This window comes from Cryptotermes secundus, unplaced genomic scaffold, assembly GCF_002891405.2.
Source record: "Cryptotermes secundus unplaced genomic scaffold, Csec_1.0 scaffold1229, whole genome shotgun sequence".
NCBI classification, from domain to species: Eukaryota; Metazoa; Arthropoda; class Insecta; order Blattodea; family Kalotermitidae; genus Cryptotermes; species Cryptotermes secundus.
The window spans coordinates 845,218-857,692 of NW_019723925.1; the positions used below are offsets into that span (position 1 = coordinate 845,218).

The 12,475-nt window shown below is 42.3% G+C and overlaps 1 protein-coding gene across 1 annotated transcript; it reads left to right on the top strand.

Annotated features, from left to right (window-relative positions):
• Nucleotides 1-3,798: 3,798 nt before the first annotated feature.
• Nucleotides 3,799-5,992, top strand: LOC111862179 (glucose dehydrogenase [FAD, quinone]). Its single transcript, XM_023847363.2, has one exon. The coding sequence runs from the start codon at nucleotides 3,977-3,979 to the stop codon at nucleotides 5,936-5,938; it is 1,962 nt and encodes a 653-aa protein (XP_023703131.1). The 5' UTR covers nucleotides 3,799-3,976; the 3' UTR covers nucleotides 5,939-5,992.
• The last annotated feature ends 6,483 nt before the right edge of the window (nucleotides 5,993-12,475 follow it).

Genomic DNA, 12,475 nt, shown 5'->3' on the forward strand with positions numbered 1-12,475 from the left:
TGTTGTTCTTAATGAACGCACATCAATGACTGTGAGATACACGTACATTGCCCCGTTGTTGGTGTGGGAAAATCGAGTGTGTCAAGAATTCTTTCTGCTTACAGGGATTCCATATCACTTTCTCCAAACAGAAAAGGAAAATACGGAAGAAAACGAAAACCCACTCCTCGTACTGATCAGCTTCTTCTGAGAAACAGTACGTTACATCCGACTGTGACAAGTAAGGACCTTCAAAGAAGTTTACTGACTTCAGGGATTGACGTAGGTGTCTCGAAGTTGGGTGGAAGGCAAGAAAACCAATAATAAAGGAAATACTGACACCTACCATGAAGCAGAAACTGTTGGCATGGCAAATTAAGTATAGATCATGGAATGTGGCTTTCAGTGATGAATCACTTTTTTTTTTGTTCAAGGTTACACAGTAAGTGTTGTCAGACGAAGCAGTGATAAACCAGTGAAAGCGGAGAATCTTCAGCAGACTGTAATATACCTCCTGAAAATTGTTTGGGGTTTTTTCACTGCAAGTGGTCCTGGGAGCCTAGTTTCAGTTGATGGCGTGATGAATTCATGAAAGTACATCGAAATCATTAAAAGTAGAGTTTTGCCATTCCTGCAGACCTTTGTAGGTGGTAGAGGAACATTTCAACACGACCTTCCACCATGACACAACTCAAAAGTAGACAAGAAGTCCATTCAAGAAAACAAAAATAGCATGCTCGTTTGGCCTGGTAATTCTCCAGACATGAACCCAATCGAAAATTTGTGGAGCATGCTGAAGAAACGTCTGGGTAAAATGGATGGTTCGACTGAAGAAAGCGTGGTAACGAACGTGATAAGAGTGATTCCACAACAGTGGAGTGAAAAGCATTTGCCTAAACTGGTTCAGCCAATGCCAAGATGTGTCTAGGAAGTAATTTTAGCGAAGGGGGGACACATTTCTTACTAAAATGTTGTGAGAGAATTGTATTTGAAGATTTAGAATAATTAAATGTAAAAAATTGAAGTTTTTCCATTTTGTCCGAATTAATTTGCACACTAAACTACTAAATTAATCAAAATCTATTTAATATTTTTCTTAGATTAAATATTCCAAGATGGGCGAATACATCAGGACTGCGGGTTCACTTCATGCAACCAGACCCCCCCCCCAAAAAAAAAGGGCAGAACAGAGAAAGATTATTGGCNCGGGGGGGGGGCAAGCTGCTCAAATTAAGTTAAATAAAATATACGTAATAAGAGATAATTCCATTGACAGATATACCAAAACTTTGATACTGAATTTCTGCCGAATAAAAGTGTTTAACGGAGCTAAGTTTAACTCAAACAGTTATCTGACAGTGTCAATGTTTTCCATTTCAGGAACGTGTCCGATGAACTTTCTCAGAAGACCAGCAAGACACGACTACCAAACTACATTAACACTGCAACCTGAAACATGGTTGGCAAACCGGAAACAAGATAAGAGCGGCAGGAAAGGAGACGATTTCACCTGTGAAAGCATTCCGTAATCGTAATTCGAGGCAGCAAAGGAATGCAATCAGCATAACGAATGATAAAGGTATGACAATAGACAACTCACGAGGAGACAGAAGGCACTATGTGACTGAATAACCTGGCCATGTTAACCTCCTAGTTCGGAACCAGAAATCACGAAGGTCCTCCGTCAGTTGTATTCACTATGAAAGTCAAGTGCACAATGTTTTGCAGCAGAGTCCCTGATAAGCTGATAGTCTTGAAAGGAAACATGTAGTGCGAGGGAGAGAAGGAGACAAATGAGTGTATGCACTGCAAGACGGTTTAAATAAATCATGGTCTTGAAAGGATTCTGACGATGGTGTATACAGCACTTCTGGATAATTTTGGACTTCACCCATCGTCTGGTATATAAAAGAAAAGANACTGTTGAGGAACACGAAGATTCATTCCTATTTTTCACAAGACCCTATCCTGGAAGCCTGGATGGCGCAGTCGGTATAGTGACTGGCTACGGGCTGGACGACCGAGGGGTCGGAGTTCGAGTCCCGGTAGGCTCAAGAATTTTCTCCACGTCGCCCAGACCGGGTTTGGGGCCCACCCAGACTCCTAACCAATGGGTACCGGGGGGTAAGACGGCAGGGGCGTGAAGATGACCACTCACCAACTACTGCCGAAGTAAAGAAATGTGGATCTATACATCCACTCCCCCATCACGTCTTCATGGCGAAGTGCTTAATTAGTTAAGCACATGAACAACTTTACCTTTTTACCCATCCTGGGCCAAATGAATTCATTTTAAGCCCTAATACTATCTTTTATACGTCAGCGAAGTAGTAATTTCCGAGTAAAATTTTGTATACGTTTCTCATTTCCCCCAAGCGAGTTACAGGCCACGCCCATCTCAAGCTCCTTAGTTTACTCACTGTAATGGTGTTTGGTGTAGAGTATGAACGTGAAGCTCAGAGTCAAATGGTGTAGTTGTGCGTGTCCTGGATCTGCATTAGAAATATACCAGGTTCGCCTCGGCCGTGAAACCGACTATCCTGACAGGGCTTTCGTGGTATACCTTAGTCCATACTACTCCATGAATATTTCCTTCTACATAATTTCCAATTAATGACACATCAATTATCCTACCGTTCGACGCCGTACAAGTGTCCTAATATAAACCACAAAAAAAAACGAAAATAACAATTATGAGCTGAGTGCAAAAATGTAGACAATATCAATAATTAGTTTCATAATAACACAGCTGTTTCAGTCGTGTTTATAAACAGAATTATGAATGAAGATAAAGTAAATGTAACTGGGCCTAATAGCGAGTAGGCCTATAGGCCCAAGAATCTAAACTAACAGTAAACAAAACGCCATTATTCTGCAGTAATGTGGCAGAGCCAGTGGCAATACTGACAGCGCACATTGATACATTAAACCTCGGAATAATTCATGTTTTCTGTTTCATAAGATACAGATCACTGCCAGGAAGAAAAGCTTACATTCACAATGCATGTATATATATTTTTTAAAATGTGTTTCACTGAAGCAGATACTTCAAATAATTATTTTACATAATTGAAAAATTCCATGATTAGTATTTCAACTTCTTTGAATTTTACGATACTTTTAACATTTTTTAAATATGTAATTTGTTAACTATTCTGAAAACGTTTTTGTGTTATGATTTTCTGTATCTTATGTAACAGTCTATCCGGTATCCCACTGAAGAACTGTTACATAATGCTCTCTATTCAGGTATTCAGCACGGTGCTGAGGACTGCAGGCTGCATGTAGAACAGTCCCAAGGCGCTACTCCACTACCGTCACTGGCCACAACTGAAGTGAGCAGGCGCAAGACAAGCAACTACTTTGTGTGACATTTTTAAGTTGTGCGTGTTACTGAAGCTTCTCATGTAATTTAACAAATTACTTAGTGGTATTTACTATGGTGTGTTTTCGTTAAGTGCCAGATGTCTTGCTGCCACTTTCTTTCCCAAATTCTAATTAACTTTCTTTATTGCTACAATACTCTTTCGTAATCACGAAATAGGCACCAGATCACTTTCGTAACGGTTTCGTTTTCGCAGTCAACGAACACCGTGTGGGAATTCTCCTTCCCCGATTATATGGGTGGTGCTGAATTCATATCATCGGCAAGAAGCTGAATGTGGCGACACTAAAAACATTAGTAAGACAATAATGAATATCTATCCTTTACAGTTTTAGGACGTTAGTGAATCTCCGAAATACGATGACTGAAACCAGTGTGACGAAAAAGTGAGTGCAATCCAATGTTTGGAGCCAGGAGGACTTTTATCGTGAGACTGAATTTAGTAAACAATTTTCTGTACTTCGTTTACATGTGAAATGGCTCGTACTATTTCATTAGGTACTACGGTGTCTAATTAGTCTCATTTAATTTAATACATCACAATCTTCACAGTGTTGCATAGAGTGCGACAGCCGTGTGCTAGTGACAGCTCAAAGAACTGAAAATGCCAGGATGAGTCTGGTCGCCATTGTATCTGGGGCCACCAAATTGGCGGTCAGTATCATAGGACTGGGAACTAAACTTTGGTTTCTGCCTACATTCCTAGCAGCCTTCGCTTATTATCACTATGACCTTTTCGATCCGGAGAACAGGCCAATAAATGTCAAGGAAGTCCTTCCAAAATACGACTTCGTCATCATAGGTGGTGGTACTGCAGGCGCCGTGCTCGCTAACCGCCTCACAGAGGTGCAAAACTTTAATGTTCTTCTCCTGGAAGCCGGGGGTGATGAACCCGAAATAGCAGATGTTCCTATTCTCTCTATATATCTACACAGAAGCCAAATAGACTGGAAATACAGAACGCAGCCTCAAGCCTCAGCATGCCAAGCTATGGTGGACAAGCGATGTTGCTGGACCAGAGGTAAGGTCCTCGGGGGCTCCAGTGTCCTCAACACAATGCTCTACATCCGTGGCAATCGCCGAGACTTCGACCTATGGGAGAGTTTAGGCAACCCCGGCTGGGGATATGACGAAGTACTGCCATATTTTAAGAAGTCTGAAGATCAACGGAATCCATACCTTGCAAACAACACAAAATATCACGGAACTGGAGGTTATCTCACGGTTCAAGACGCTCCCTGGAACACACCTCTCGGCATTGCGCTCGTGCAGGCCGGGGTAGAGATGGGGTACGAACATAGAGACATCAACGGTGAAAAACAAACAGGCTTTGCTTTATTTCAGTACAATATGCGGCGTGGATATCGCTGCAGTAGTGCCAAAGCTTTCCTACGTCCGGTGAGGTTAAGGAAGAATATTCATATTGCTATGTGGAGTCATGTAACGAAAGTGCTTATAGACCCTAACACTAAACGTGCTTTTGGAGTAGAGTTCATCCGTGGTGGCAAAAAGCAAGTAGTGCTTGCAAGCAGAGAAGTGATTCTATCAGCGGGAGCAATTGGCACACCGCATCTGCTCATGCTGTCTGGAGTAGGGCCAGCGGAACATCTGCGGCAAAAGAAAATACCAGTCATTCACGACGCTCCGGGTGTTGGGCAGAATCTGCAAGATCACATTGCCATAGGAGGAATTGCCTTCCAGATTGACTATCCGGTCAGTGTCCTCATAGACCGCTTTATGAACCTCAACAATGCGCTGCGGTACGCCGTGCAAGGAGATGGACCGCTAACTTCCAACATCGGTCTCGAAACCGTGGGTTTCATTTCGACGAAATATGCTAACCAGACCGACGACTGGCCCGACATAGAGTTCATGATGACGGCAACTACAACGTCTTCAGATGGAGGCACACAAACGAGGAAAGCTCACTGCATAACCCAAAAATTCTACGATGAATATTTCGCACCTATCAACAAGAGAGACACCTTTGGAATATTTCCCATGATTCTGCGCCCAAAGAGTCGTGGGTACATAAAGCTACGAACCAATGATCCAATGGATTATCCTCTGATATACCATAACTATTTAACCCATCCTGATGATGTGAGGGTAATGAGAGAAGGGGTCAAAGCAGCAATTGCGGTGGGAGAAACCGCTTCAATGAAGAGATTCGGCACGCGGTTTTATAGAAAAGTAGTTCCTGGCTGCAATGGCTACGAATTTTTCACGGATGAATACTGGGAATGTGTCATACGGCAATACACGATGACCATTTATCACATGTCTGGAACGGCCAAAATGGGCCCAGCAGACGATCCATTTGCGGTTGTTGATCATGAACTAAAAGTGCACGGCATTCAGGGGTTGAGAGTAATAGATGCATCCATTATGCCCACTATTACCAGTGGAAATATAAATGCACCCGTATATATGATCGCTGAAAAGGGTGCTGATATAATAAAGGAACTGTGGAAATCGACAAAAAAGGAAAGGAAAAGAAGAGGCGTTATTTCAAACAATTCCACGAATATAAAGAAAAGGCATGGTTCAAAGGCTAGAAAAAATTCACAATAAAATTAAAAATATATTGAAAGTAGTGGTCACTGCATAGCGTCGTTCTTTCCAAAACCGCTGCTACAGTTATTGATAAAGAAATTAAGAAGGGGAAACGGGTTTCTTAGAAACCTTAATTGCGCTGAATCGGGTTCGAAAAGAACAGTACTACGATATATTTTGTCGGACTCTCACTTTTCCAACATCCTTTTATCCAATAAGGATGTAGAGTAATTAGGGTTAGCAGCAGTACGAGATCGTAAAATAGCATTGACTATCCACTGCCCTTCCATGAATACATTGCTCAATAACTTGTCACGCGTGTCCACTTAAACACGTGCCAATACACAACCTTAAAAACATAGAATTTTAAATCTCCACGTCGCAACCTGTTTCCACGTGTAAGCACAAACTGCATGTGGCACACAACTGCAATTTGTATGGACTGCTGGCCCAATATTCAGTGTCACCACAACACGTCGCATTTCTCAGACGTAGCAGTCTGTATTGTTGATGACGCCACCGCGTTGCATAGCATGGTCCGATATGCGGAAATGTGTTTACCGAGCCGTTGCCTAGAAACGGATTATATAAACCCGTTGTTCTACTGTTGCGTGCCTTACTCTATGCAAGAACTGTTGAGCCACAGAAACAGCCGTTGCTAAGCATTACACGCACGCAGCGAATTACGCGTGCCTATATTTTAAGTTTAAAGCTACAATATATAAACATCGTTTAAAGTCAAATGTAACATGTATTAAAGTGTCGCAGCAAAGTAAATATTACTATATATAAAGAAAAACAAACTTTAATTTCAAAGTTCTATTTCCACATGTTGTGTTGCTTTATAGTTTGATATTGAGGGCGTCCTTAAATAACCCACAACCCAAATCTTGTGGTATTTGTCTCAGGCAAAATTTGGTCAATGGTCTGTTGGTTATTTAACGACGCTGTTTGCTCAAAGCAATATTTAAATCAAATTATAAGTTATTTCAAAATGTAAGGCCGCGCCATAGCTCAAGCGGTTAGTCGCTACCGCGGCGGCCAGAGTTCGATTCCGGGTCTGGTCAAGTGGGATTTGTGGTGGAAAGTGGCGCTCGGGCAGGTTTTCTCCGAGTATTTCGGTTTCCGCTGCCAATCTTCATTCCACCAATTGCTCCACAATCACCCTCAACTATCATCTGGGGTTGGAACAATAGGCCAGAAGTGGCCGCAGTACAAGGGGCATAGTCCCACCCCATTAGCAATATTTTATTTCAAAATATTGTAATAAGTGAAACGTTATATGCAATGCACAATTGGTAACTGTTTGCAAATTTCTACTTCTCCATCTTGTGGTGCTACCCACATCTTGTGATATTCATACCACGCAACTTACGAGTATTGCTCAATGGGCATGCAGTAAGCAAATGAAACCTTTCCCAAAGTGTTGGAAAAAACAAACCCCTGAGGTGTTGACTGACGCGATGCATATGCCATGATAAAACTACCAGCAGTACAGAACAATCGCCTGACATACTTTACACAGGCACGTGTAGATACAATGGATGAAGTCGCACAACAAAAACAATATAACCCATTTTAAGTACAAAATTATTAGGCTTCTTTACAAATAGAAGGCCTTTATTATTAATACAGTTTCATAACATATTCAAAATACTTGTATTATACTCCTCAGCGTTTCAGAGTCATGTCCATCACATGGCCACGACCGTTGCGAACACAACACGTTGTCCACATTCTCACATCCTTCAGTACTCTATGCAGTTTGTCAGGTGGCGTTCTTTCAACTTCAACAACAAATGTATTATGTTCACTCGAGCAAGATTCCACGGTTACTACTGTAAATTCTTATTCATACTCTATGCTGAGATACAAAAAGAACGCCCTCATTTAAATTGTTATAAAATTGCACAACTTTCAAAATACATGTATGTAATTGTGCTCACAGCGGTGAGACGTGATGCTGTCCACTTAATGATCATCATTTTCAACCGCTGGGCAGAATAACACAGATGCTTGGAGGCAAACATGTCCTAGTGTTTAATTAATCATCACGCCGCGAAGATATATATATTCTTGGGGATGAGCGAAAAGCTTCACGCTTCAGCCGATTTATCCCGACACCCATTCGATATGAGGCTGTACGGTTTTACAGCAGTCGGTCTGGATGCGGTGTTGAAGGGATAAATTCTTGTCCTTGTCGGGACTCGAACGTCGTTCGTCCATCCCGTGAATAGTCAAAATACTGACTGAGCTAGCCCGGCTTCTCAAATCTACTGTTCACTAAGTAAATGAAGAGAAGATGGACACATTGATATTCTCTTGTATATTTCGTGCAACATTAAAAACCCAGGCATGAAGAACAATAAGTTTTTAAGACTATTGTCATAAAAAAGGCAAAGCTACTTCTGTAACAGGTTGTGGAGGCCCATACGGTTGTGAAAAGTCCAGGCTCCCACATTTCTAGACAGTCGGCTCATAGATGGCGGTGAGGCTGTTAGCCTTAAACGTAGGCCGCACCTTTATCCCGAGGAAAATTCCCGGTATTCATTTCTATTAGAGGCTGAGTCGACCCCAGGGCCACAGTGCGACTGGAAGGCTTAGGTCAATTGAAACATCCAATGATGTCATGGGTAATCGAACCCGCGACCTTCAGACTTGTGGCATAGTGCCCCCAACGCTAGGGTCATACAAATATTAAAAGTTTCGTATTCACTGCCGTATGTTGCACGCTTGTGACGCAAATAAGCGCTAAAATAGTTAATCTGTACAGTTAAAATGTCATAAGTAGGCTGCAGGCACTATATCTCAGTGATATCGCGTAGACTCTATACATTTAAACGGTCAGCCGATTTTGAGAACACGGATGAAGTTCGTTTCATAAAGATACTATCACGGACCGGATCGCAATTAAAGTATTAAATAAGTCCTGGTTCATACCCCTGGAGTAAAATTATGCCTAAATTCGTTCAGCATTTCCGGAAACAGGACATGGGGGCAGATGGAACGAGAACCAAACCAAAGAAACGAACGATCATGACTTCCTTATCGCTATGTGCACTATACACTTGGACAACCAACTCATAATCGATATTAAATTTAAATATGTCTGAACCCTGAACTTCAACATCTCACAACCCTATGGGCGTCCAAGGCTTGTTACGGGGATTTGGCTTCCCTTCAAGGAGGGCTCAGCTACATAAATAAGTAATATCTTAAACCTATTGCATAAAATTATGAGAGGGGAAGTACGTCCTAAGCCGGTCACGGTAGCCGAGCGGTCTAAGGCATGTACTGTCTTCGCTCCCTCGGAAGCCGAGATCGTGGGTTCGAATCCCACTCAGGGCATGGATGTTTGTGCGCGTTTTTCTGTGTTTGTCTACAGGTAGAGGCCTTGCGACGAGCTGATCACTCGCCCAATCAGCCCCACCGTATGTGTAAGATCTAGTAAACCGAAGTGAAACGGAGAGTTTCATGGAGGTAGGCCTAGGCCCAAATTGGGGCTGTAGCGCCAAAGGGAAAAAAAAGTACGTCCTAAAGTATTCTGATATTTTGATCATTCATTTGCACAGTTGCCGATGTTTCAACTCTGCTTTCGAAAAGGTTGCCGACAGTAACTTAGCATCTCAATTAGATAAAAAGGAAAGCTTCATCACTGGTTAACATAATGACTATTTGTGCAGTGTACTAAAACCGCTGTCAAAATAAACAGAAGATGTTTACAGATCAGGCATGTACACAACTTTCAACGTGAGTAGGCTTAGCGCACATCCTCAAACTTTCTGAATACTCAGTACGATCAGAGAACGCGTATGGCAAGTGCAATAATATGCAACTGCTGACATTACTACAATTGTCGATGTTTCGTCGAAATATGACATAATTTCAGTACACTGATGATAAAAAGGGTATAGGTCCTGGAAAATGTAGAAAAGAATATTATAGGGGGGATAACCTTGTTACAGCCTCAACACAGTTTTATATACTGTGAGGGTCTTCATACAAAACCATTCTGAGGACCTTCCTGGGCGAAGGGGTAAACGTAGTTAAAATGTTCTCTAAACGCGCTGAGGCAGGAAGGCTGCTCTTGGAGCCACTGCACCACCGCGGTTCTGGCGTCTTCCATTAGCACTTTCTCTGAGGACGGTCAACAGCATGGAGGTCATAAGATCGTACGGGAAATGGTCCATATAGGGCAGCGTGTCCCATGAGCCACATGGTGAGGGACGTTTGCTACCATTGCAACACTATGACAGTCCTCGTGAACATGCCGGAACACTGTTGATGGCGTAATGTAGGTCTTGGAGTGTTGCAGAGTCCCAGGTTGTGACGGTTTGAGTGTAGTAGATTAGGGCTACATTTCGAAATAAAAGCCTGGCGGTGCAGCACTTCCAACAACAGCCAAATGAGTTCCTTGTGGAGAGGACCATCGGCTGATACATCAATGGGATCCCTGCTTCAACGCCCAGTAGGGGACTTATAAAGGTCCCTCTACTCCTAGGCAAAGAATAATCCCCGAACATGTTTCATCTGAATAAGGGTCGTATGATTTCTGTACCAAAAACAAGTGGAGAATGTGAAATGTTTTAAATATTTGGGTAGCTTGTTAACAGATGATGGAAGGTGTACATATGAAATTAAATGCAGGATTGCCATGGCAAAAGCTGCATTTAGCAAGAAGAAGAATCTTTTTACCAGCAAATTGGACTTAAATTTGAGGAAGAAACTAGTGAAATGCTACATTTGGAGCATAGCTCTGTATGGGGCTGAAACATGGACACTTAGGGCAGTAGATCAGAAACATCTGGAAAGTTTCGAAATGTGGTGTTGGAGAAGAATGGAGAAGATCAGTTGGACCGATTATGTGAGAAATGAAGAAGTGTTAATTAGAGTCAGTGAGCAGAGGAATATCCTACATGAAATAAGAAAACGGAAGGCTAATTGGATTGGTCATGTTTTACGCAGAAACTGCCTTCTAAAAGAAGCTATCGAAGGAAAGATAGATGGGCGGATAGAAGTGACAAGAAGACGAGGAAGAAGACGTAAGAAGATGCTGGATGACCTTGGGGACAGAAGAGGGTACTGTCATTTGAAGGAGAAAGCTCTAGATCGCATTAAGTGGAGGAATTGTTTTGAAAGAGACTGTGGACCTGTCGTCTTGACAGATTACTGATGATGATGATGACGATGATGATGATGATGATGATGATTTCTGTACACGATGACCCTCTCCTCCAAACCTTCTGACTTGTATTCGGGAAGTGCTCAGCTCTATCAGTGGTCAGTAAAGAAGCTACACTAACACCATCTGTCTATTGCATTTCTCAGTCCCTTTAGGCGAGTGACGGGATAATACTGTGATATGAATACCCATTGCTAGGAAAAGGCCAGTAAGCACCTTCCGCAACAAACGCGCTGAACAATAGGACGTCTATTGCTAGGCAACGGGCCAGTCAATATGCCTCCTCATCAATGGAGACTATTTTCTCAGTGTGGTCCATGCCGAGTTGTTATAAAAGGACACAGAAGATGGGAAGGAGTAGAGACAGAATAGTCGAGTAGAATAATCAGTTGTAGTCGGGAATTTGGTCGAGTGGAGTATAGAAGGGAATTGGGTCGAGTTCTGGAGATAGCAGTAGAAGGTGATTAGACTGGGGATAGAAGACTTCATGTGTGATGTGAAGTTACAGTGAGACTATGATAAACCCGTTGCCAGGATACGACTAGTGAAGAGTGAGAAATCTAGTGGCTGTAACGGTGAACCGGAAATTGTGTAGAACAGCGATAACGATGTAGTGCCTGTGGTCCCGAACTGTGCAAATGTATAAAGTGCAATAAATATAATCATCCAAATCCAAAACCCCGTCTTATAAGTCACAACCCTAACACGTGAGACGGGCTGCAGCTAACTCGTAAGTTCACTTCGATCCTGAGTTGTCTAAAAGACACAATGTATCTTACAGCAGCCCCCCCCCCCACTTCCTAATCCTCTCAATCTATGTCATACGCGTAATTCATTACATAAGCTACAAAGAGAGCAAAAACGACGACCCCATTATGCGATCATTATGGGCTATGTGCACTGTACAGACTATACAAGTAACAGAGAGACTCGTTTTAAATTCACACTAATTTATAATTTGAAGTCTTTCAAAGATCGTTAACGGTGACAGCTATGAAAACAACTGCCACTCACTTGCTATATGGATGAGTTAGCGTGCCATTTGGCGCTCCGTCTGTTCAGAGGACGCGATACAGACGAGACCTGAACACGAGAAATACATTTTACGAGTAAAGAGGAATGATAAATTATTAATGATTACAATTTTAAATAGCGTGTATCGTTACAACCCTTACACTGAGGCTACATTTGGAGCTTCGTGTTTTCCTTATACAAAATCTCATGAACGCAGCCAATTTTATCCATGACCTCATTACACAACACCGCAATCGCTTTCTCGTGCATGCAAATAAAATGGGGCCCTTTCTTTTTATTTTAATTAAGACATGACACAGGCCGCGCCATAGCTCAAGCGGTTAGTCGCTGGCTTCCCA

What these genes read in the sequence shown, in the direction of transcription:
- LOC111862179 (XM_023847363.2), top strand. Translation starts at nt 3,977, where the DNA reads ATGAGTCTGGTCGCCATTGTATCTGGGGCCACCAAATTGGCGGTCAGT.